This window comes from Paramisgurnus dabryanus, chromosome 12 (assembly GCF_030506205.2).
Source record: "Paramisgurnus dabryanus chromosome 12, PD_genome_1.1, whole genome shotgun sequence".
NCBI lineage: Eukaryota > Metazoa > Chordata > Actinopteri > Cypriniformes > Cobitidae > Paramisgurnus > Paramisgurnus dabryanus.
This window is the reverse complement of record NC_133348.1, coordinates 35,885,786-35,913,615: the sequence shown is the minus strand read 5'-3', so window position 1 is coordinate 35,913,615 and position 27,830 is coordinate 35,885,786. Positions and strand designations below refer to the sequence as shown.

At 34.8% G+C, this 27,830-nt stretch overlaps 1 protein-coding gene and 1 long non-coding RNA gene across 4 annotated transcripts in view; one reads left to right on the top strand and one right to left on the bottom strand.

The window, feature by feature from the left end:
• Nucleotides 1-27,830, top strand: part of lama4 (laminin, alpha 4) — a 112,063-nt gene that overhangs the window by 48,607 nt on the left and 35,626 nt on the right. For both annotated transcript variants that reach the window (XM_065263715.2, XM_065263714.2), the window contains exons 30-37: nt 13,469-13,602; nt 13,738-13,905; nt 15,558-15,702; nt 15,790-15,911; nt 25,236-25,407; nt 25,525-25,650; nt 25,779-25,921; nt 26,057-26,186. In XM_065263715.2, the coding sequence (XP_065119787.1) occupies nt 13,469-13,602; nt 13,738-13,905; nt 15,558-15,702; nt 15,790-15,911; nt 25,236-25,407; nt 25,525-25,650; nt 25,779-25,921; nt 26,057-26,186 (1,140 nt within the window). The remainder of the gene's footprint in view (nt 1-13,468; nt 13,603-13,737; nt 13,906-15,557; nt 15,703-15,789; nt 15,912-25,235; nt 25,408-25,524; nt 25,651-25,778; nt 25,922-26,056; nt 26,187-27,830) is intronic.
• LOC135745420 (uncharacterized) lies at nt 6,459-13,460 on the bottom strand. Of its 2 annotated transcripts, XR_010531231.2 has the most exons (4): nt 7,124-13,460; nt 6,969-7,034; nt 6,828-6,893; nt 6,459-6,753 (listed from the first exon to the last, which is right to left on the bottom strand). It is a non-coding gene; the product is annotated as an uncharacterized lncRNA (long non-coding RNA). The 2 variants fall into 2 exon arrangements; XR_010531232.2 differs by lacking the exon at nt 6,969-7,034.

Sequence of the window (27,830 nt, the reverse complement as noted above, 5' to 3'; positions counted from 1 at the left end):
ATAGTGTCTGCTCTGACAAAAATAAATTATTATTTTAGATTTTAGGACAAATGACTGCGTCTATCTTATAAATACAACTTGATATATACGTTTGTTTTGTCAATAGACTTCTTTAAAGTCACGCAAGAATAAAATATTTTAGTTGTAACTGGTTAAACTTAAATGTACTATTATCTATTTAACTATAAGCTATATTTTCTGAGCAGATATTTTTCTGTTTCTGATGCTGGTCTTATAACAGTGTGTGGGAGATGATGGCTGTTCACAGCAGGTGGCGGGTTGTAAACTAGGGTCTTTTTAAAACTGTAGTGGTAAAAAATGTAATAGCACATTGACAAAAATAAAGCATTTGGTTGTAACAAATTATTTAATGAAATATTCAGTATGTGTATAGCGATGAACGGTGTCAAAATCACCGGGGTCCCAACAATACTATAGTCTTTAGACTAAAGGGTATTTATTTTAATATAAATAAAATCTTAATCTTTTCGTGCACAATATTCTGATCACGCCATTAGATTGTGTACCAGCGTTTACAATAGAGAACATACGCGGATGAGTGTTCATATACACCGTTAAGAAACTTTTTTTTTTAAACGATTAAAGACATTTTCAAATCATCTTATGGGGTTTGTTTTAAATTAATGACATCTTAAAACCAACAGGGGATATGTGTTTATTACACAATAAAATGTAATTTTGGCCGCTCTGACAAAATAAGGGTTTAATTTTAGATTTAGTGAATTCTTTAATCAAGGCTCTGATTAAAACACATGAATGCGCGAACCACAGTTGCCAGAGAACGTACGCTGAGGCGCTCTTATGGCGTTAAGAACCTTTTTATTGTTTAAGACATTTTGACCCCATTTCCTGGTTTTGTGTCCGCTGTGGATCCCAACCTCTATGTGTTTATTATACAACAAATGCAATTCTGTCAGCATTTCTAATTTAGAACGCCTTTGATTTAAACATGAGGGTTTTAAAATGAAACGGCCATGTGACTTTTATGACAAAAGCTATTCGATCTTAATTTTTTGTTTTAACATCCAAAAGTTTTATACACAGTCCATAATTAAACAACTAGGTGTGTATGAGTAAGATTATATCTAATGTCACACGAGCAGCACCAAATCGCGCATGTGTCTGTGTGTGTGTGTGTGCATCCAGGCTGTTTATGTGTGGGCGTGTTTATGAGCCTGTGTCTTTGCAAGGTGTGTGTGCGTGTGTGTGTGTGTGTGTGTGTGTGTGTTTGCATGGGGGTCTATGATGTCTCTGTTTGTTACTAAAGTTTTGATATTAAGTCTGTGTCCTCATTGACAATAAGTAAGGGTTTTTAGATGTAGGCTTTATTACACAGATACTGATTAAATCATGTTATGCATTATTTGCGATTTAAAGAAACTTAAAAGGTTTAAGACATTTTATCTCACATTGTGGTGTTGTTTTTTAATTAATGTAACCTTAAAACCCTCTGTTATCCATTTAGGGAACAATAAAATGTTAGCAAATATTATTTATCAAAGTTGACGATGTTATAAGCCAGGATGTCACTAACGTGACAACAAACATTTATTTAAAGACAAAACATTTTAACAAAATTGCCATGGCTTACAGAGACACACTAGACTTAATAATAAAAATAAAAATATACTATTCGAACATCCTAACCTGGTATTAGGTTAGATTAGGTTTTAAGGTCAATCAGCGTCTTTAGCTTTACAACTTACAGCACAAAACCCCCAATGACAGGATTTTTATGAAGTGGAGCAGACCCTTGGTATGCCCGTGGGGTTAGGTACAACTAAGGTCAACATCTATCAGTGCATAATAAGCAAACATGAAATTATATTTTAACTATGGTTTGTTAATGATGTTGCTAGGTTCGCGTATTTTTTCTGAAACAAACTTTTCTTTTCAAACTTAGTTAGGATACACACGTTTGTCGCCTCAAACACCTGATCAAAGTTTTTCTTCGCTAGCGACAACTAATGTCTGAGATTTTGTAAATTCATCAGATGTTTCTTACTTGTGTATTTTCTTAAACAAACTTTTTCTTTTCAATCTTAGACAGTCTTCATACGTTTGTCTTTCGATAAGTTGTTCATAGTTTTTCTTCGCTAGTGTCAACTCATGTATGAGATTTGTAAATTTCATCATATGTTCTTACATGTGTATTTTCTGAAACAAATTTATGCTTTTCAAACTCAGGTAGTCATCATACTTTTGTCTCTACATACATTTGTTCAAAGTTTCTTGTAGCTAGTGGCAACTGATGTCTGAGATTTTGTAAATTCAACAGATGGTCTTACGTGTGTATTTCTTAAACAAACATGTTGCTGTTCAAACTTAGGCAGTGTTCATACGTTTGTCTTTTCATAAGTTGTTCATAGTTTTTATTTGTTAGCGTCAACTAATGACAGAGATTTTGTAAACTCATCAGATTCAAACAAAACTCATTCATTTCTGTAGTTTATGTAACACCTTGTCAAACTCTTAAAGGTAGTACTATCTGTTTAAAACAACAATGCAAAGTATTTTAGATTTACTTGATAAATCTTTTACATCAAAACAAACTAGGATAGCAATATGTTTGAATCTGTAACAGGTGATACCACCAATAGCGTGTTGTACATAACAAAGTCTGTAAAATAATAAAGATTGATTAGGTTTTTATTTAGTAAACCTTTTAACACAAAGTGTAGAGTCTTTTGTATGTAACAACAAAGATGCGATGAAACAACGCAAAACAAGAGAGGATGCGTTTTGTTAAAACACATATAAATTAAGATGCATACATCTACAAATGGGGCAATGTTTGAAATAGTTTGGCCGTATAGCCTCTAAATTCGGGACCAATAGATTAAAGACATTGCCCCATTTGTAGATGTATGCATCTTAATTTATATGTGTTTTAACAAAACGCATCCTCTCTTGTTTTGCGTTGTTTCATCGCATCTTTGTTGTTACATACAAAAGACTCTACACTTTGTGTTAAAAGGTTTACTAAATAAAAACCTAATCAATCTTTATTATTTTACAGACTTTGTTATGTACAACACGCTATTGGTGGTATCACCTGTTACAGATTCAGCCATATTGCTATCCTAGTTTGTTTTGATGTAAAAGATTTATCAAGTAAATCTAAAATACTTTGCATTGTTGTTTTAAACAGATAGTACTACCTTTAAGAGTTTGACAAGGTGTTACATAAACTACAGAAATGAATGAGTTTTGTTTGAATCTGATGAGTTTACAAAATCTCTGTCATTAGTTGACGCTAACAAATAAAAACTATGAACAACTTATGAAAAGACAAACGTATGAACACTGCCTAAGTTTGAACAGCAACATGTTTGTTTAAGAAATACACACGTAAGACCATCTGTTGAATTTACAAAATCTCAGACATCAGTTGCCACTAGCTACAAGAAACTTTGAACAAATGTATGTAGAGACAAAAGTATGATGACTACCTGAGTTTGAAAAGCATAAATTTGTTTCAGAAAATACACATGTAAGAACATATGATGAAATTTACAAATCTCATACATGAGTTGACACTAGCGAAGAAAAACTATGAACAACTTATCGAAAGACAAACGTATGAAGACTGTCTAAGATTGAAAAGAAAAAGTTTGTTTAAGAAAATACACAAGTAAGAAACATCTGATGAATTTACAAAATCTCAGACATTAGTTGTCGCTAGCGAAGAAAAACTTTGATCAGGTGTTTGAGGCGACAAACGTGTGTATCCTAACTAAGTTTGAAAAGAAAAGTTTGTTTCAGAAAAAATACGCGAACCTAGCAACATCATTAACAAACCATAGTTAAAATATAATTTCATGTTTGCTTATTATGCACTGATAGATGTTGACCTTAGTTGTACCTAACCCCACAGGCATACCAAGGGTCTGCTCCACTTCATAAAAATCCTGTCATTGGGGGTTTTGTGCTGTAAGTTGTAAAGCTAAAGACGCTGATTGACCTTAAAACCTAATCTAACCTAATACCAGGTTAGGATGTTCGAATAGTATATTTTTATTTTTATTATTAAGTCTAGTGTGTCTCTGTAAGCCATGGCAATTTTGTTAAAATGTTTTGTCTTTAAATAAATGTTTGTTGTCACGTTAGTGACATCCTGGCTTATAACATCGTCAACTTTGATAAATAATATTTGCTAACATTTTATTGTTCCCTAAATGGATAACAGAGGGTTTTAAGGTTACATTAATTAAAAAACAACACCACAATGTGAGATAAAATGTCTTAAACCTTTTAAGTTTCTTTAAATCGCAAATAATGCATAACATGATTTAATCAGTATCTGTGTAATAAAGCCTACATCTAAAAACCCTTACTTATTGTCAATGAGGACACAGACTTAATATCAAAACTTTAGTAACAAACAGAGACATCATAGACCCCCATGCAAACACACACACACACACACACACACACACGCACACACACCTTGCAAAGACACAGGCTCATAAACACGCCCACACATAAACAGCCTGGATGCACACACACACACACAGACACATGCGCGATTTGGTGCTGCTCGTGTGACATTAGATATAATCTTACTCATACACACCTAGTTGTTTAATTATGGACTGTGTATAAAACTTTTGGATGTTAAAACAAAAAATTAAGATCGAATAGCTTTTGTCATAAAAGTCACATGGCCGTTTCATTTTAAAACCCTCATGTTTAAATCAAAGGCGTTCTAAATTAGAAATGCTGACAGAATTGCATTTGTTGTATAATAAACACATAGAGGTTGGGATCCACAGCGGACACAAAACCAGGAAATGGGGTCAAAATGTCTTAAACAATAAAAAGGTTCTTAACGCCATAAGAGCGCCTCAGCGTACGTTCTCTGGCAACTGTGGTTCGCGCATTCATGTGTTTTAATCAGAGCCTTGATTAAAGAATTCACTAAATCTAAAATTAAACCCTTATTTTGTCAGAGCGGCCAAAATTACATTTTATTGTGTAATAAACACATATCCCCTGTTGGTTTTAAGATGTCATTAATTTAAAACAAACCCCATAAGATGATTTGAAAATGTCTTTAATCGTTTAAAAAAAAAGTTTCTTAACGGTGTATATGAACACTCATCCGCGTATGTTCTCTATTGTAAACGCTGGTACACAATCTAATGGCGTGATCAGAATATTGTGCACGAAAAGATTAAGATTTTATTTATATTAAAATAAATACCCTTTAGTCTAAAGACTATAGTATTGTTGGGACCCCGGTGATTTTGACACCGTTCATCGCTATACACATACTGAATATTTCATTAAATAATTTGTTACAACCAAATGCTTTATTTTTGTCAATGTGCTATTACATTTTTTACCACTACAGTTTTAAAAAGACCCTAGTTTACAACCCGCCACCTGCTGTGAACAGCCATCATCTCCCACACACTGTTATAAGACCAGCATCAGAAACAGAAAAATATCTGCTCAGAAAATATAGCTTATAGTTAAATAGATAATAGTACATTTAAGTTTAACCAGTTACAACTAAAATATTTTATTCTTGCGTGACTTTAAAGAAGTCTATTGACAAAACAAACGTATATATCAAGTTGTATTTATAAGATAGACGCAGTCATTTGTCCTAAAATCTAAAATAATAATTTATTTTTGTCAGAGCAGACACTATAAGACTCTTTGTATAATATACACATATTAACACATGTTTTAAGAAGCCTTTAATTAAAAATAAAACCCCAAAATGGGGTGAATACGTCTTAAAAACATTTAAAAGTTTATTAACGTCATATATAAGTTTCTCTGTCACCATCTGTGCACGTATACACATGTCTTAGTCAGAGACTTGGTTAAAGACTCCCCTAAATCTAAAATAAAATCCTATTTTGTCATAGTGGACAGAATTACATTTATTAAGGTTATTTTAAAACGGCATATATGAACACTCACCCGGCGCTTTGTCAGGCACCGTCGGATCTTTAATACGTGTGAATCTATAGAGCAGGTCATGAAAAGATTCACGGAACTCATGAATCGTTTAAAATTTTATTTAGTTTAGACTTTCGTCTAAAGATTATAGTATTGCCGGCTCCGAAGGTTATGGCTCAGATCATTGCTTAAACTATACACGTATACGGAGTATTTCATTAAATAACTTGTGATGTTACAAACAAATGTTTTAATCGTAGCATTGTTCATGATTTGTCTAAATCTAAAATAAACATTTTACTTTTTTGGCACCGTAATGGGGGATTGTTTTACCAACATTGAGTTTTAGAAATCTTTAATCGCTTTACAACACGCACCCCTGTGAAAGAATGCAGGTCTTGTGCGAAAGGAGGGAGGAAGGGTGATATCTGACATCAAATGCCTAAACACAAGCTGTCACACGAGCCGTCATTAAACATAACAGCATACGCTTGACATAAAACACACACAGTCAATTGATCTAAAATCTAATATAAAAATTTATTTATGTCAGAGCAGACAATATAAGACTCATTGTATAATATACACATTTTCACACATGTTTTAAGAAGCCTTTAATTAAAAATAAACCCTAAAATGCGGTGAAAACGTCTTAAACAAGCTCTGTGGACAAATCAAACTAGGTATCCAGTATCCGAAATGTTTTAAATCCAATTTGCCACAAAATGTTTAAAATGTCCCCAGACAAATCCAAAAAGTCTCTGATTTTAATCTTTTTTAAAGATACGTCCAAAGCGTTGTGGTCTGTATCCTAACCTGTAAACAGATAAAAACAAGTTATTAGGACAAATATCTAAATAAAACAATTTTCTTATGCAAGATAAACGTACCGTGGAGATCCGCTATATATTTTGCAATAGTACACACAACGTTCGCTTTGCCTCTGATATCCAAACCTTTAAAACAGATAAAAACAAGTTATTAGGACAAATATCTAAATAAAACAATTTTCTTATGCAAGATAAACGTACCGTGGAGATCCGCTATATATTTTGCAATAGTACACACAACGTTCGCTTTGCCTCTGATATCCAAACCTTTAAAACAGATAACACATGTTATTAGAAAATATTAAACCAAACCAGTTTGTTTAAATCTATTGTAACAGGATTAAATAAAAACACACCGGACAACACGAGCCAGTCGGCGTCTCTTTTGTTCCAAGATTTCCGTGTTACGCTGCGGGAGGTTCTAGTCTCGGTCTGACTTTTTTGTTCAGGCCACTCTTCTCCGCGATTTACCAGGAATAGTTAATACCAGTTTAGACAATTTCGCTGCAATACCAGAGATCGAATTTTTAGTTTTTAAATAAATCATACAAAATACTGGAACGAACACAGCGAAACACATACATACCAATAGACTTGAGTATAACAGCTCTGCTCCATCCAAACTGATTCCGGGAGATCTCTTGTCGCTCCCCAATAAAGGTTCGGTCATAAACTTTCAAAGATTACATCACACGACCCCCACACAAACACACACTGACATAATATCAGCATCAGAAAACTTTGTGTCTGAACAGAAAATAGACTAGTTCGATAGAAAATATCGGCTTTAAGTTTAACCAGTTACAACTAAAATATTTTATTCTTGCGTGACTTTAAAGAAGTCTCTTTACAAAACAAACGTATTATCAAGTTGTATTTATAAGACACACGCAGTCAATTCCCCTAAACCTAAAAAATACTTTATTTTTGTCAGAGCAGACAATATAAGACTCTTTGTATAATATACACATATTCACACATGTTTTAAGAAGCCTTTAATTAAAAATAAAACCCCAAAATGGGGTGAATACGTCTTAAAAACATTTAAAAGATTATTAACGTCATATATAAGTTTCTCTGTCACCATCTGTGCACGTATACACATGTCTTAATCAGAGACTTGGTTAAAGATTCCACTAAATCTAAAATAAAATCCTATTTTGCCATAGTGGACAGAATTACATTTATTAACATTATTTTAAAATGGCAGATATGAACACTCACCCGGCGCTTTGTCAGGCACCGCCGGATCTTTAATACGCGTGAAACTATAGTGCAGGTTATGAAAAGATTCACGGAATTCCTGAACCGTTTAAAAATTTATTTAGTTTAGACTATCGTCTAAAGAATGTAGTATTGACGGCTCCGAAGGTAATGGCTCAGGTCATTGCTTAAACTATACCCGTATACAGAATATTTAATTAAATAACTTGTGATGTTACAATCAAAAGTTTTAATCAGAGACATGGTTAAAGATTCCCCTAAATCTAAAATAAATTCCTATTTTGCCATAGTGGACAGAATTACATTTATTAACTTTATTTTAAATGACAGATATGAACAATCACCCGACGCTTTGTCAGACACCGCCGGATCTTTAATACGCGTGAAACTGTAGACCAGGTCATGAAAAGATTCCCGGACTTCGTGAACCGTTTAAAATTTTATTTAGTTCAGACTTTGTGTCTGATCAGAAACTATAGCTCGATAGAAAACATCGGCTTTAAGCGTAGCCAGGTACATCTAATATATATATATATATATATATATGATTAGTGATTGCCTTTAAATAAACTTTTAATGTTGCAAAACTTTAGATTCAACAACACACCCGCGGTGTGAAAGTCAGTATTGAGAAGCGCACGGGGCGAGCAAAGGTGGGAGGATGGTTGAGATCTGACATCAAATGTCAATAAACAGTAAATGTCGAAACACGAGCCGTCATTAAACATGACACCATACGCTTGACATAAAACACACTCAGGAAAAACAATCACTCTAAATGACCGGCAATAAAACCATTAAATACTTTCTGTCTAAAGTTGACAACTTGTACAGATTTTGATTGATGGTCCCGCCCCCCTGTCAAAGGGGTCATAAAACACGACCTGTCAACGGGTGGGGGAGGGGGTCATAAAAGTTTGACGAATGGTGTCCCGCTACAACTACTCATGCCATCTGAAACAAGTGTGCATAAGTGTTTTACCCTCTTGGTTAGCACATGGGAGAAACAGATACCCAATGTTATATAAATCAAGTCTCTGTCTGTCTGTCTCTCTCTCTCTCTCTCTCTGGGATTTTGTGAGTTTGCGCATGTGAGAGTAACGGTGGGAGGGAATAAAGATCGAGTGGTGTTCTTTTTCACCTATACTCTTTTTCTTCCACTTTATCTGTTTTTTCCTTTTCCGTATTTTTCTCCTGGCATGATTTGGTAAGTTTTTATCTTAACTTTTTGTTGCTGGTTGTGCGGAGGGATGGCGTCTCAAGCAGAGGCGCTGTCCTTGCGGAATGGTTTTAGGTGTGTTCCTCCTGATGGGGTAATGGTTGAGAATGTGCTTGTTGCGACAGGCGATGCGGTAGGTCACGAAAATATTTCTTCTGCCTCCCACATGAATAAGGCTGTTGTAGTTTTTCTGAACACGCAGAATCATGTCAATCAGATAATTAAAAATGGACTTATTATTAATGACGACTTAGTGTAAGTAACTCCACTCTATGCGGCTTCTTCTAAAATCACCGCCGTTCATAACAAACGAAGCGTGTGAGCACGAGCTAATTCGCTTTGGGAAAATTGTAAGTCCATTTAAAATGATCTCTTTATGGTGTAAACACCCGGCTCTAAAACATGTGATGTCGTTTATGAGAAATATAAACATGGTTTTGGACTCTCCGGAGCGAACGCTGGACATATCGTTTCGTGTTAAACATGAAGGGTGAAACATATATGGTTTAAGCGACAACTGGCAATATGAAGTGTTTTGAATGCAGCGATTTCGGACACAAACAACACATGTGCCCACATAAAGAACGCGTAGTTGAAGGTAATGATGTGAGATCAGATGCTAGTTCTCAACCTGCGCCTGCTCAAAGAGATCGGGGTGAGACAGAGGGTCCTTCTGAGGTAAGATTTTTAGAAATGGGTGTTAATGTTTCAGATAATACTCAAATAAACACTGCAGGGAGGGCAGTGAGTGTACCCGATCTTAATAGTTTTGTGATTGTTAATAATGGAGAAAACACTGAAACACTGGATGTTGAAAATGTCAATGCTTCTGTACCTAGCACGAGTGGTATTCAGAATAGTTTTTGTAGTGTAGAAAGTGTAGAAGAGAAAAAGTAGATGAGAGTTGAGTGGTACTATGAATGAAGCTCTGCTAAATGAAAATGCATCTATATTGGAAACAGTTTCAGACTCGCAGGAAGATTACATGTGTAGTGGTGAGGTGGACTCTCAAGAGATCTCACAAGAATATCCCTCAGGGTACGCTTTAGATGAGATTAATGCCTTTCTGGATGACACTTGGGAAGCAAGTTAATGTGATTGATTTCTTTCCAGATATTGAGAAGTTTGAGAAGTCTGTTTCAGTACATCAAAGGAATATGAGTCTTGAAATCTTAAGTGAAAAGAAAAGGTTTTGTTTGAAGAAACATATAAGCGCTATTAGAAAGTACAGAAAAGTGGATAAAAAGAGAACGTCAAATGTTTTGTTTTAAAGCATCAAATGGTGAATCTTTCTGTAATGCTGCTTTTATTTGTTTTTCTCCTTTCCCTCTTAAATCTTTATATGGATGCTATAAAAGTGGCTTCACTTAATATAAATGGGGGAAGGGATATGCAGAAACGTGCATTAATATCTGGAATAATAGAGCAGAAAAGATTACATGTTATTTATCTTCAAGAAACACACAGCGATGCTGGGAATGAAGTTTAGTGGGGTCTGTGGTGGAAATGGCAGTACAAATTAAGCCATAAAAAGAATTTGAGTGCAGAAGTGGCTATTCTTTTTTCACCTGATTTAAGAGTTACTATTTTGAGCACGAACCAATGAATGACCGTCTTCTTGTTGTTAAAGCAGACATTGATGGGTATATTTATTTTTTATCAATGTGTACGCACCAAATGTAGGGTTTGAAAGATTATTGTTTTTTGGTGTGTTAAGTAATGTTTTTTAAAAATGTTTTAATGATGGAAACGAGCTCCAGGCATTGAAGGTTTGCAACCTGAATTTTATAAACACATTTGGCATTGCATTGGACAGGATCTTTTTGAAGTATTTTGTGTTTGTAACAAAGATGGTATGTTGCCTGTATCCTGTCAACTGGCTGTTTTGTAATTGCTGCCTGAAAAAGGGGATTTGTCTTTTTTTGACAAATTGGAGACCGCTCGCTCTCTTGACGACTGAATATAAAATATTTTCCAAATGCATTGCAAATATGCTTAAAAAGTGTCTCCATCAAATTATACATAGTGATCAAACATATTGTATTCAAGAAAGGACAATATCGGATAATCTGTTTTTGATACGGGATGTTTTAGACATTTGCAGAGCTTCTAAAATAGAAATTGGTTTAATCTCCCTAGACCAAGAGTGTTTGATCGTGTTGATCACAATTATATTTTTAATGCTTTAAAAGTTTTTGGTTATGGTGAGGGTTTTTTAAAATGGGTGAAATTGTTGTATACAGGGGCTTCTTGTATTGTTTAAGGTGGGGGGTGGTTTGAGTCGTCCCATTTCTGTAACAAGGGGCATAAGACGGGCTTTCCTTTATCAGGACAGCTAGAGTATATAGTATAGCAATTGAACCTTTTCTTTGTCAAATACGAGAAAAAATGTCTGGCTTAGATATACCTGCTATTGTTAAGATTTAAAGAACAGTTTTAAGTGCTTATGCTGATGATATTACTGTGTTTGTTAAAAACACACAAGATGTCAATGGTTTTGTCTGATGCACTTTATATTTATGAGAAGGCTTCAACAGCCAAAGTTAATTAGGATAAAAGTAAAGCACTCTGGTTAGGTCAATGTATTTAAGAGAATCTCCCAAAATTAGCTAGAGACCTTAAATGGAACTTAGATGGTCTTAAGATTTTAGGCCTTTTTTTGGTTCAAATGAGTTTCAAAAATGAAATTGGGAGGGCATAGAGGAAAGATTATGCACCCGATTGTCAAGATGGAAATGGTTGCTACCCCAGTTGTTCTACAGGGGAAGAGTGTTGGTAGCCAATAATTTGGAGGCATCTACTCTGTGGCATAAAATTAATGTGCTGCAACCACCAGCAAGGCTAGTTCAAACAATTCAAAGGCATTGTTGAACTTTTTCTGGTCTGGATGCCATTGGGTGCAAGCTGCAGTACTGTATCTTCCTGTACAAGAAGGGGGACAGGGTCTAGTGGACCTCAAGGCAAGACTCATGACTTTCTGATTACAAGCTGCTCAAAAGCTGCTATATAAAGGCAATTGTGCTCAGATGGATACTGCGATAGCCCTTTTGCGAAAGGTAGGTGGAATGGGACTTGATAAACATTTATTTCTTATGGATTTACAAGAGTCCGAGATGGTAGATCTTACTCAATTCTATAAATCTGTGCTTGAAGAGAGTCCTTTCCTGCCTTCAAGATTTCTATCATCGTCATGCTTACGTTCACGGTTGCTGGCGGCTGGATATGTGAAGTTGGGTCATATATTGAGTAGCAGAGTGGAAGTTATAAGCCAAAGGACTGAAGTGAAATCCACAAGAATGATAAAGCAGCTCCTCACAGAATTATGTGGAGTTTTCGTGAAGGAGTAAAGAGACTTTCTGGATAAAACAACGATGATCCATAAGTGGACAAAAGAGCATGAGTACGTATTTCCCTCACTTAAAGTCAGTGCAGCTGTGGAGAATTGGGAAGAAGATGAGCACTGTTTGTTGACATTTACAATCCCTGAATTGGACTGTTTTGAGTTAACTGGAAAAAAGGCCTTGTACTGGACTGGTTCAAAAGTGTCAAATGCCAGGACTTTGACTGGTGTGTCTTTTGCAAAATGGACAGATTTTCTTGGACTTGACTCTTCCCCTAAAGGATGCTGGCGTGCTCTGTACAAGTGTCCGATTAATAAACGGACAGGTGATCTCCAGTGGAGAATTGTACATGGAGCAATAGCTACGAACAGATATGGCGCATCTCATTCCTAACATAGGGGTGGGTTGTACTTTTTGTTTGGAGGTAGAGTCAGTGGTCCACTTATTCGTGCAGTGTTCACGTTTAGGGGATCTTTTTTGCTTCTAAACAATTGATTTTCATCTCTGGGTGAAGGTTTGACTGTTGAATTGTTTGTTTATGGGCCCGGGTACTCTATTCAAAGGAAAAAGACATTGGTTCTAATTGATTTTTTGTCAGGTACAGCAAAATTGGCAATTTGGAAAACACGATAAAAAGCTTTTAGGGCAGGAGACAACAAGTGTTGTCTCTATGTTTTTGTGACTGGTGGCATCTGGACTGAAAGTAGAGTTTGACTAGTATAAATTGTTGGACTGTCTACTAAAATTCAAAGAAATATGGTGTATTAATGAAGTACTATGCACTTTGTGTGAAAGAAATGAGTGAGTGTTGACTTTTTAAACATAATGTGAAAAAAATGAAGTGTGTGTAATTTATGATTAAATTGTTAAAATAAAAGAGTATTAAAACTCAAGAACTCTCTCTCTCTCCCTCCTAGACAAATGAGTTTTCTCTCTCACTGGAGAATGGTGCTGTGGTGCTCCAGTCCAAAGGAAACAGAGTCAGATCACATAAGAAGAATTACAATGATGGAAAAGCACATTTTCTAGTTGCCACAGTGACCAATCAAAAGTGAGTTGCTTAATCTCAATTTTTTTTCCTGTTGAATAATTGATGTAGATGTTTCAAATGAAACTGAGAACGTGTTCTTGTATGTACATTGCTAATCAACAGCAAATCAATTATTCTTTTGTCATCTCTTGATAGGTATGAACTAATCATTGATGACAAAGACAAGCAAGAGAAGAATAAGTCGGCCTCCACGTTTGAGTCTGATAACACAGCTAACACAGCTAAGACCTTCTACTATGGAGGCTCTCCAACAAGCTCTATACAGAATTTCACTGGCTGTATCAGTAATGCATACATTAGCAGGTAACACATACTCTATTCAACAGTGCTTTATACTACACACATCTACAATGTCACATGTAGTTACATGTACATACAACAGCAGTACTTTGAAATGATGTTTTATTAACAGAGTTTGGGCACGTCAAATAAACCACTTAAGTACTTCCAGCTGTCTATAATGACTAAACAACAAATACTCTAGTACCACCAGCTGTCCACAATCAGTAATCATCATATCTACCCAATCAGCACACAGGCAAGCCATATATAAGTCACAGGGGGGGCATACTCTGAGTTGGGGGCCATTTCCGAGCTCAGACCCCATCTCCCCGGACAGCACGCCAAATATGTTCACTAATTTAATCTATCCAACTTATTTGTAAGCAGTGTTGGGGGTAACGCATTACAAGTAATGTGCATTATGTAATAATATTACTTTTCTGAAGTAACGAGTAAAGTAACGCATTACTTTATAAATATACACATTAATATTTAAGTTACTTTTTAAAAATAGTAATTCAAGTTACTTTTCAGTTAAATTAATTTGATGGAAAAAAATGACTGAATTAAACTAAACGTAGTCACGTAGAATTATGCATTCTATGTGCGCCTTAGTGGGAAACTTTTGAGTCAGAAACGGAGATGGCAGGCCAGGGCTTGATGGAAAAATGCAATTTCTGAATGCAGAACTTCAATAAAAAACACATGCAAGGCCTGAAAAAGATCAAGCCTCAGCCAAGTAAGAAAAAGTAACGCAAAAGTAACGTAAGCATTACTTTCCATGAGAAGTAACTAAGTAATGCAATTAGTTACTTTTTTGGGGAGTAACTTAATATTGTAATGCATTACTTTTAAAAGGAACTTTACACAACACTGTTTGTAAGTGTGAACTTGTGAACCCCATTGAGATGAATCCTGAAATGAATTTGGAAACTTTTAAATCTCAGCATAAGACAAAATAGCACATTGTGAGTGTCACTACTTAGTCTCTCAAGTTCTTCACAATTCTCCGCTCACAAAACAGCGCAAAATCATTAAAATGTCACATTATTTCGTTTTCATGCATAATTTGATATTTGATCGCAAAATAATCACAAGAATTAAAAAGGTCTCATCATTTTTTTATATAAAATCATATAATATTCTCTCATGATACCAAAACAACTACAGTGCATTACTTTAGGTCAGTCATTTTCAAACTTTTTAAAAATCGACCAGACCAAAAAAAAGATACCATGACCCACCTCTCTCAGTGTCGGGATCAGAATTGATTCATATGATCTAATTAATATCAAACATTTATCAAATGTATACGCGGCTGAATTGGTAACATTCTTTCTTGAATCATCAAGGACCCAGTTTGGTAAATATGAGCAAAAGTGGAGTGTGGTCTTTCTTGTTTACCATTTTGATCTTTAGATAAAAATATTACCAAAAGGCTCTGCTCACATAGATATCTATTAATTGCAAACAGTTTTGACAACATGGCATTAATTCAGTATAGATGTGAGCAGTGCTACGCTCGGATTTGTCCTCGTTTCTACATTTGATTAACAAATAAGACCCATTCTCCTAAAAAATGGTTCTTAATTTGTCATGTTAATAATGTTATTTGTATTAATAATTTAACACTGTGGTCAGTTACAGAAATGTGTGATGTGGATTTTTTCCAGGCAGGATAGAGATATAGAACCAGAAGATTTCCAGCGTTACAGTGAGAATGTGAAGGTGTCACTACAGGACTGCCCAGTGAAGAGACCTGCTGTTACAATAACTAAAGAGAGCAGAGACTCGTCTAGACAAAAGTCAAGACAAAAGGTGCACCAAACATGTAGACAAAGATACTATGACTCACTTTGTCTATGTATCTATGCATATGCTTACTGATGGTTCTTTACCTTACAGGTGAGAAGGGACGTGTCTAGTCTGGTACGTCGCTCAAAGAGAAATCGCTTGGATGTTCCAGAGACAGGTTTCACCCATAGCCAGATTGAGAACACAGGTGTTGCAAAGGTTATCGAAGATCAGTAAGTACTGGTACTTGGATGTTTAGAAAATGTAGAAATTTCTACAATCTTATACCTTACATTTTCAGTCTTAGACTAGCATTTTGAGAGTACATTTGTTATATCTGTGCTGTCTCAAACAAAACCAGTATGTAATCTCAAACTTCTACATCAGTGAGAAAAAAAATGTTGGAGCCTAAATCCTTCTTTGTATTCTTTCTTTGACATTCTCATGGATCTCCTTATTTTTCTGTGGCCCTGCCCCAGACTTTATTTTCCGTGGCATTCTCACTGATTAGTTACTCAACTGCTTTTTCCTATTTTCAAACCATTGTTGCTTCGTGTTAAGGGTTAGATTTGGTGTTTGCATTAGTATGTCACTTTAAGTATTGGTTTATAAAAAAAATTCTGAAGTATTCTTTTATATTTTCTAAACTTTAAACAATTGTCTCCTGGCGTTGGGGTTAGAGTTGGGTTTGGGTAGGGATGTCCTTTTATGTAAATCTAACCCTTAACCGAAGCGACAATGGTAAGAAAATAGTGAAGGATCCTACCTTAGATCCTCATGTGCAGGAGTGCGTTTCCCGAAAGCATCATTAGCCAACAACGATCGCAAGTTCCATCATTTCAGCATAGTTCACTGATGCGGGTGTTTCCCAAAACCATTGTTCCAGCGGACATTCACAAACTGCATAGCAAAGTTGTGTCGTTGGAACTACAGCTCTTCACCTGTCGTTAGAAGAAGCGTTCCTTGATTTTATAATATGTAAACGTACATTGATCATGCTTTTGAACAAAATAATTAAAAAACATGTAGTACAGTCTAAATCCATCATTCTAAATATATACAATTTAAATTTTACATCTTTAAATTTGTAAACAGAATGAAAGCGCTGCATTTGAAAACTGAGCATGTGTGCAGCCCTACAAGCTTTAAGACCCTGGGGAAACCCTGAGAGGAGTGACGTAAGAGGGAACTTGCGCACGAATGAAATATCTTAAAAATTAATAACAGATAACTAAATCACAATAACAAAATCTTCCGATGCAATATATGTTATTCACACCAACAATCTGATATTAAATCGATTTGCACAGATTAATTAGTACTTCTCCCTCCCACCTGACATCATCAACTATGTTGGTAAACCAACATGGTTCAAACGACGAATGTGCGAAAGTTACTATGCTTTCGGGAAACAGTTGTATCAAGGTAGTTTGTTTCTCCAACTATGCATCGTATTATGGTGGTTCAGTAGCGAGTTACGTTGTTGTCCGGGTAATGCACCCCAGAATGTTTTTATTACTGTGTTTTTTTAGTTTATTCCTAATCATTTATTTACATTATCATCATAATTATTTTATAATCATTAGTTATCCATATAATTGTTTATTTGATTATTCAATATTATTTTTATTATTATCAATTTCATTATTATCATTTTTATCATTACATTATTGTCCATTCATTTATTTATTCATTATTATATGTCATTTATTCATTATATTTCTATATTTTATATGTCTTATTGATTTCATTGTTGTTCAGTCTTATAGTTGTCTCACATTTGTGAAGTTTCATGAGCTGTCCTGTCTGTGTAAACAGAGATAGATAAAGAGAATGTTTATGGAAGGTTTGTGGGACATTGCTATTAAGTCTAACTGGGCATGCTGAATTCATGCTGGTCAGATGAGGTTTGAACATTGAAACATATGCAACTGAAACTGTACATCAATAAAACTCTGTTCTATTTTATCATCAAAACCTTCGTCTCATGTCCTGCTTGTGTTCTTCTCTAGCAATGATCGATCAACCTCTTAACTGACAGAAGCCTGTTAAACAAGTAAACTTATATTTTCTGACATGATCATAGGCAATCCTGATGGGCCCCCCCATTTTTCCATTTTAGTTTTCTAATCACTACATGAACATACCAAACAAGACTTGATTCAGTCATGTTTTATTTTGTTGAATGAACAACACAATACATTTTTTACATAGAACATTTATTTCGATTATGCTTTATTACTTTAAAGCATAAATTCATAATAAAAGACAAACAAAACTTGTGTCACTAGTCATTTTTATTTGGAGAAAAAAGGCAAAACGATACAAATGCTATTGCTTACATGCTATAGCTTCCTCAAATGTAAAAAGTTTATTGCCCAGTAAATGCCCACTGGCATTTATAATATAATGTTGACATGATATGTAGGCTACTACCAAGCTACGTATGACACTGATTAGCCTATTGTTGCTTATTTTAGATATTATTCTTTTAAAAATAAACATGTTTCAAATTAGGCTATTATAACAGAGTTTTGTATGCAAACAGCATTATTATACAGTTTATTTATTTAGCCTTTCAACTCAAATTGCATGTAGCCTATAACCAATTTATCATCTGAAAGTGTATGTATGCTTTTTCAATGGGTTGTCTCTGTTCATTTTTAGCATTAATAATTAACAGGGATAATCAAACGGTTTACAATATAGATTTTTTGTTCTAGTTTGTGCTTACCTTTCTTTGAAAATAAGTTGTTTCCCTCTCCTGTCTTTTCTCTATTTTTTGGTGGCCTGATTTAACTTTCTTTTCATAAATTTGCGCTCCACCAGATGCTCAACAACGTAAACAAAATGCGTGTGCAGATGGACTAAACCATTTGGCGCATTAGCAAGGGGTGGGACCGTGAGACTTTAGATTATTTTTACTTATACAAAAAGTAGTTAGTCAAACAGTTATTCAACCAATACACTAACTTTACGTTTCATCTGACATTCATTATGAAATTTAATTAGGCAATGAAAATATCCAGGTAAAATAAAATATATTCTAGACTTTTCAAGGGCCCTCTCTTCCCTTGGGGCCCTTGTAATTAGTAATGGTTTTACCCCCAGCCCTGGTGATCTGGCGTCCGGGGCTGGATCGTTTTTTATTTTGTCTGGTGTAAAGACCTGATCTAACAATAGGAAAAAGCAGTTGAGTAACCAACCTGTGAGAATGCCACGGAAAAGAAAGTCTGTGGCAGGGCCACGGAAAAATGAGGAGATTAGTAAAAAATTATGTGACTATGCCATGGAAAGTGAGATCAGGTTGACTTCAGCCTATGCTGCAAGATACAGTGATCTCTTTGGGAAGAATAGAAAAACAGCACATTAATACATTATTTAACTTGATTCTACCAATAATCTTATAAATATGGGTGCGAAGAAGTATATGGCAAGTTACACGGTTATGTGTAAAATTTGTTTTTAGATGGACACTCACAAAAACACATGTTTGGCTAACGTCTGCATTCTGACCAGCTAACATGAACTCAATAAACAGATACACAAAAACCATAACAGATTTATTACCATAGGAGTGCATTGATTGAATATCATTAAATAAAAATTAAATTAAATGAAGTTTAAACTTAAAAGTAGACTTTGAACTCAGTGGGGGCCAGTCACTTCTTTTTCGAGGGTGCACAATGCAAAGCTCGTCACAACATGTATGTAGTCTGCAGGGACGTGCACAGACATTTTGAGGGGCAGGGGCTCAAGTGAAATAAAGGGCACTTCTCATAATTATGTAAAAAAGTATATATATTAACGCAATTCTGACTTCCTTTTTAAAAAAATATTAAAAAAGTTAATTAATTTTATCTTCCTCAAACTCACGCAATTGTTTAATTTTCAAAAGATGTCTACAAAATAATCAGTTGTTCACACAGACACCATGGTCTCCTTAGTAGTCTAGGTTTATAGAGCAGCAAAGGAAGCCATTACACAATGTGCATGTTTTGAAAACATTAAATTACACATTAATTACAAATTTGTTAAAATGCTAAAAACAAAGTTGTGACTGCTGAGTTAGCGCTACATGCCAATAAATGCTATATCATATGCTAGCGTTTAGCTGATTAGTTGTTACTCAAAATGTATTTTTGTCGGATAAGGGCTCAAAATATAAGGTCTGTTTACTAATGTGAGCTTCTGGCATGAGCCTCAGAGTAGAGCAATCAGAGCAGAGCTCAACATTATTATTCATGACCCTTTCAAATAGGGCAAAAATAGACCATTTCATTCAAATGACAAATTCTAGGGTTGTAAATTGACATGTAAAAACGTTTCTGGATAATTTTTGCACTTAATAAAGCAACATACAATCTATGTAATTGTCAAAGAACAATTTAACATATTATGACAACACATCCTATGGCACCTTTAATCTTAGGTTTCATATTTATTAGGGTTACACATGTCAGAAACAACAAATATAGATTAGGCCTATTTTATTTGTATTTTATATTTAACTTTTTTGTGATGTCAGTGAAAATTCAGACTGGGCAAGTAAAATACTGAACCATCAGATTTCTTCCCAATCTACTCCAGCACTGCAGTATAACACATTATACTTATTTAACAGCCATTACAAAAAACGCAAACAAAAAAGCTTACTACTGTAGTTAGCAATTATATTATTGTTTGTGCTTTATTATTTTATGAGCAGTCTATTTAAACTACATACACTACACTGTTACACGTTTGCAACTCTTCAGGTTAATATGGGATTGCCATGGAAAACAATGTCCCTGAATCGTTATGTGTAACAACGTGTCCCATATTTTGTGCATAAAACTGTTAATATAAGAATGCTTTTTTCCTCACACACTTACCGGTAGCTGCCTGCATAATCATGCACAGGATCGCGTCTCGTTCAGGGCAGGCTGAGCTTTGGCGCTTGAAGCGCGAATGATGCAGCACAAGTGTAGACAGACCAATCATAAAGCGAAGTAAGTTAGAGAGGCGGGACTAAGGAAAGGTAAAGCCAATCATATTAGCGATTTGAATTTTGGAGGCGGGACTCATCTGTTAACCGTTTGTGCTATTTTTCTTTATATAAGAGTTTAAATCTCATTTAAATGATTTCTGAATAAATTCATGTTAAATTAAATAAGCAACAAGTAAAAAACACAAGAAACAGACAGACATCAGTTGTTATATGAATAAAGATCATATTATTTTTTTTTTTTTAAAAAGCACCCCAGAAAAAAGGGCACTTTTTCTCCAGGAATAAAAAGGGCAGGTGCTCAAGCCCCCTTTGATGTCTATGTGTGCACGTGCCTGAGTCTGTCATGTGTGTGGTTTATCATTACAAAATATGTGTTCGGCGCGTGGTTCCTTCAGCTTTGACTTTGGTTGCTTTTGTTGGATGCATTGAATTAGAAAATTTGAACAGTGATGTCATCAGTTTGTACAACTTTAAAGAACTTCACAAAATGAATGTTGCAAAGTCTGTGCCTTGTTCCAGCTGAATAATATATATTTATAGGCAAGTTGTATTTTTGAGGATAACTTTTGTTATTGTACAACTACAGTGCTCTTGTTCAATTCAAAATGTTAACAAACCCTCAAACCTGAATTTTTTTTTAGTAAAAGTGAAATTTTGGCTTTCTTAAGAGAATATTTCTATGTACACCATTATTAGGCAACTATTAGTGTGCAGAATTATTAGGCTAAATAAAAAACAAAGATTTTCCCATCTTACTTGTTTGTTTTTCACCTGTTACAGTGAGAATAATAAACAAACTCTACATTTACAATTAAACATTTCTGAACTAAAAAAATAAATAAATTCAGTGACCAAAATATAGCCACCCTCCTTTTTGATAACAGTCACAAGCCTTCCATTCACGGATTCAGTCAGTTTCTTGATCTGGTCAGAATCAACATTAAGTGCAGCCACAGCCTCCCAGACACTGTTCAGAGAGGTGTACGGTTTACCTTCACTGTAAATGTCCTGCTTTAGAAGGGCTTAAAAGTTCTCAATAGGGTTTAAGTCAGGTGAAGAAGGGGCCATGTCAATAGTTTTTCATCTTTAAGGCCTTTAATGGCCAGCCACACAGTGGAGTACTTTGATGTACTGTATGTAATGGAGCATTGTCTTGCATAAAAATCTGTCTTCTTGAAACTTTTTCCTGTACCACTGCTTAAAGAAAGTGTCTAATACACTACAGGCAAGCAGGCACAGACATGTATTATTAAAGATGAGCTAGTTGGACCTTTTTGGGTTGAAAATGAAAATAAAAAACAACCTCAGACTTACTGACAATTTTTAGAAGACACTTTCTTCAAGCAGTGGTACATGAAAAATTCTGCATCTTTCAAGAAGACAGATTTTTATGCAAGACAACGCTATATTACATGCATTAAAGTACTCCACTGCGTGGCTGGCCAGTAAAGGCCTTAAAGGTGAAAAACTAATGACATGACCCCCTTCTTCACCTGACTTAAACCCTATTGAGAACTTTTGATCCCTTCTTAAGCAGGACATTTACAGTGAAGGTAAACAGTACACCTCTCTGAACAGTGTCTGGGAGGCTGTGGCTGCACTAGTGTTGTTTTTGGCAGCCTGTTTTCATTTTAGTTTTAGTCTAGTATTTGTGTCAAGCTGTCATTTTAGTTTTTATTAGTTTTAGTCACGTCATACTCTTTTTAGTCTAGTCAAGTTTTAGTCGACTAAAATTCTTGCCATTTTAGTCTTATTTTAGTCAGACTTATCCATTACTATTTTAGTCTAGTTTTAGTCGACGAAAACTGATGACATTTTAGTCTAGTTTTAGTCAGTGAAATTGTATTTAGTCTCTTTTTAGTAATCCAATTCTATTTAACCCATATAGTATAATTACCTAATAGTATTATAGACAAAACAATATTTTCTTTTAGCCAAACCCATTTCAAACAAAAGTTATATTATTGTTACCTTATAGACCCAAGAATACATCCATTCCAGACATGGAAGATGCTCTGATTTGAATAGATATTTATTTTACTATCCTCTGAGTGAGTGACTTGATTGTTCGTAAGAGTCTACATAAAAGTCTACATAATCAAAACAAAAGTAGTCTAAGCAAACACACACACACACACACACACACACACACAAGGTCAAATGGGTCACACACAACTATAGTATGTGTGAGAATAGAAATATGCTATTGTTAACATTTATAATTGTATTTTGACAGCAGCACAAACTACAATCATACATATGTAATTATATATTATTATAGTTTATATTTCTGCATCTGTACGTTACCACCAGTGTACCTAATGGACTTTGGCTTAATCTAATGTGACAAAGCTGATCTTAAATGTCAGTTTAAATCCAAGCAATTTTGGAGAATTACTAAATGTTTTTCTTGTAAGTAAATTAAAAGTCAGCTTTAAGAAAACATCAGATGTCTATTAAGAAAAGCAAAGTTGGTATGTATGGTTATGTTCTCAACAGTACAGGTGTTTGATTGATTTAATACTCAAGTATTCAGCGAAGTATGTTTTGTTTATTTAAATAATAAATAAGTGTAGTTATTAAGCATATACAAAACAACGAATGTCTTTAGCATAGATATATTTACAATGTTTCAAAACGCAACGCAGCACAATGTCATTTAAACAACTGTTACATGATATAAATTTGTACATTGTTATACTGGTGGTGTCAGCAATCAAAGCTATAGATTTTAACAGGCTTGTTGAACTGACCTGAAAGTGATGCACGGGATTTATTTTGGACTTTTCTTTTACATTTGGAGCCAGAATGCTGCATCTTCCCGGTCGGAATCGCCACGCGGCTACAGCTTTTCTCATGTAGTGGAAGCGTTTAATGCAGCATTTAGTGGAAATGTGTTTATCTTCAACAGCGACTGCCATGAAGAGTTGTGTCCGTAAAAGGGAGAGGATCTTAGGTGCACGAGCAAGGCTTGTGGACCAACTCCGCTTCACCTCTGTAACCACCCCCGTTTCTCCGCTTTCCGCATGTCTCGCGGTTGCCGCGTACACCATTTGAAAAGCCCATTAACGTGCAAATGGAGGCGTATGATATCAAAGCATCGCGAGAGCAGAATGCTCCGCATGCTTTCTACTCACTCTCGCGGTACTTTCATGTTTTGATTGATCTACGCAGCGCCAACAACACACGTGATCACCTGCAGTCAGGTGGTGGGGGCGCGGAGATGCTGAGATGGGTAAAAGACGAAATAACGTTATAACATTTCGTCTCGTCTCGTTTTGGTCAACGAAAATGAAGAGACATTTTAGCTTAGTTTTTATTTTGTAAACCACTTTTAGTCTCGTTTTTATTCGTCAACAATATTGCATTATACATTTTATTATAGTCATCGTCACATGACCAGCATTTTCGTTACGTCTCGTCTCGTTTTCGTCACGTGAAAAAGGTTCGTTGACGACTATATTTCGTCATACTTTTCGTTGACGAAAGCAACACTAGGCTGCACTTAATGTTGATTCTGACCAGATCAAGAAACTGACTGAATCCGTGAATGGAAGGCTTGTGACTGTTATCGAAAAGAAGGGTGGCTATATTGGTCACTGAGTTTATTTATTTATTATTTCAGAAATGTTTATTTGTAAATGTAGAGTTTGCTTATTATCTCACTTTAACAGGTGAAAAATAACAAGTGAGATGGGAAAATCTTTGTTTTTCATTTAGTTGCCTAATAATTCTGCACACGGTGTATATATACTGTAGAGTACATTCTTCTCATGCTTAAAATCCAGCCCATTCTCATGATTTGCGTCTAAATTGCATGCAGTGTGAAAAGTCGTGCAATACATACATATGCACATCTTTTCGTGTTGTTTTATGTATTGCTCTCTCTTTTTTTTTACCATCGCTTGGGTTTGGAGTTAAAACAACTTTTTGTTACATAGAATGAAATCCTAACCCAAATCCCCAAAGTCTAACCCCAACTCCAAGCGACCATGGTTTAAAAATAGACAGAAACATCAAGAAACCTATGCCATCCTAAAGCAAATCCCAAATCTAACCTCAAACCTCAGAGACAAAGGTTTAAAAAACAGAAAAAAAGAGAAAACAATACATAAAATCAATGACACTAAAAGAGGTGTCATATTAAGTGAACGGGAAGGACTGGCGTTATCATGCATGCCAAATGGAAATCTAAGTATTGCACAACGTTTCCACTGCGTACCATTCATACATGCCATTCAAATCATGAGCATGGGTTGATAAAATCTTATGTAAATAAACGTATGTGTTTCATATCTTACAGTTGCCAAAAATATTTGAGGTTTTTATACTAATTGCTTTAATCATAAATAGGTAAAGAACCTGTATGCTAGTTGTGTAAAGTGCCATATAATATGTTGTAATCTGTGTTCTGTTACTGACCTAATCTTTTTTACACCTGTTTTGTAACTTTCATAACCCATTTCATAATATTTTGTTTCTCACAGAAGCTGATGTTGTGCATGAGTGATGTGAAAGGTGGCACTTATATGGTCTGTTATTAATCCATTACATTCTCCCTCTTCAGACATAATTTGGCTTTCTCTCAGAGTCGTGTGACAAGTTATTTGTTTGATGGCACTGGTTTCGCTTTAGTCACTAACATTGAGGAAAGAGGCAAATTTGGAGTTGTCACTATATTTGATATAGAAGTGCGAACTGTTTCCAACAATGGCATACTATTCCTCATGGTTAAGGAGGTAAATATAATGTTTTTAATAAATCTTGTTCTGAAAATGATTTACTTATTCAAAATAATGAACATTGCAATTATTTAACTGTGGATGTATGGATGAATTTATGATGGACTTCTGCAGGCTAATTTCTTTGTGTTGGAGTTGAAAAATGGATTTCTCCGTCTCATATATGACTTTGGCTTCACCAGCGGCCCTATAATCATGGAGAATGACAAACTCCAGATCAATGATGCCAGATATCATAAGGTAATGTTTATCTTTTGATCAAGTCTTTAAATGTGTTTTTAAACCACCCCTTAAATGTTTTCTTCATCAAATAACACAAATGTGCATGTGGGACGCATTGCAGGTTTTAACAAGTTGGCTTTTTTCAGGTGTCTGTGATTTATCATCACTCTAAGAAGATCATTCTGCGAGTAGACAGGAGTCATATAAAGTCAATAGAAAATGAGAAAAAACCTTTACCGTTCTCTGATATCTACATTGGAGGAGCTCCCTCACACATTAAGTTTCCAAGGTGAGAACCTTTGTGAAGATGTAAGATCAATCTTTTATATATTTAATATACTTCATAAAGGTAATGCACAAGTATGAGAGGAAGGTTTAATGCCAAATGCATAAATGTAAGAACCCATATTTGAATGTCCCACAGGCCAGAGCTGTCATCTCTGATTGGGTTGAAGGGTTGTGTGATGAGCTTCAAGTTCCAGATGCATTTTTTTAACCTTCTTATGGAGCCTGGAACCATCGGCATCAGCAGTGGATGCCCAGAGGAATCATTTGTATGTAATATCTGTCAGCATACATGATGTATTATGTAAATTGTTGATAGCATATAACTATTTTGTTTGATGTTTAATGTAATTTAATTGAATTAAAGGACAGAGCCACTTAAATAGGGCGTCGCTCCACTTTAAAAGGCTGAAAGTGTTTACTTTTTGAATGTTCAGCTTCCTTTTGAGTTTAGAAAATATTTTTTTCTAAAAAATAATAGAAAAGTACTTATTTTTGAGTGCCACTATGAACAGAGTTAAAAACATTAAATGCCCATCTGTGGATCCCAAGTATTTTTAAAGAATAGGACACTAAAAGAAAAAGAACTGAAAAGTGTCCTGAGATCAAACTTGTCTCTGTATCAACCCCAAACTATCTAAACTGCGAACACAGATTTGGCTGTGAGTCGTGATTCTTTCCATCTTTTAGGTATTTAGAAAGCTTTGAGTTGGAATGTGACTTTATTTTTTTATTTCTTTCTATATTTTCAAGGATAACCCCTTGAGATGAACCATCTCATTTTCGAGGGGGTCCTTTACACTACAAAGAAACCAACATCATACATAGAAAATCATAATTAAAGTAAATACCACACAGAACTACAACAAACATTTAAATACACTCACACACTAACAATGCTCCCACAAACCTAACCCTTCCCCTCTAGCCCAATCATAGTCAATAAAAATCAACAAGCCATCAGCGAAAATGCAAACACAAAATCAAGGTATAAATGTACTTACACACTTCCCTACCTGCATACAAATACATAAATACAAACATGTAAAATACAATTAAAGGTAATAAATTAAATAGAAAGAGATCAGAAACAAGAACAAGATGTTTGAAAATAATTAAGAAGAGATGATTTGAAAACACAAAAAGAATTAATAGATCGAAATGAACAGGGAAGATTGTTCCAATCTGATGGAGCTTTGAATTTAAATGCAGAACGTCCTAATTCTTTATTGATTCTGGGAACATATAAAAAAGCTGATCCACATGCCTTAAGTAATACTGTGTAGGAACTAGATAATTTTTCTAATATGGTGGAAAATGAAAATGAATACACTTAAAAATAAACAATAACCAGTGAAATTGCCGTCTTAAATTAGGAGCCAACCAGTTCAAAGACTCATACATTTGGCAATGGTGAGTTCTATAAGGACATCTAAGCACAAATCTACAGAGACTATTATATAATACATAAATAGGGCGAAGAATTGATTCTGTAGTGTTCCCATATATAACATCAGCATAATCCATTAATGGAAATATCAGATGAGTAATAATTTTTTTCCGAACCTGTTGTAAAAAGCAATCAACAGAGCGATATAATGACTTCAATTGACCATATATTTTCTTACAGATGGAATTAATATGAGGTTTAAAGGAGAGCTGTGTATCTAGCCAGAGACCAAGACATTTAAATTCTTCAACTTTTGTTAAAGCTGTTCCATCAAGAAAATTAATCGACCAATTTTTAGATTTGAGCAAATTATTAAAACGAGTACAAAACAGCATGGTATACGATTTGCTTTTATTCAGGAGGAGTTTATTAGAGGAAAACCATTTTTGAACTACATTAAAGTCTGATTGAAGAGAGTATTGAATTTGCGAAATGTCAGAATTGGATGAATATATTACAGTGT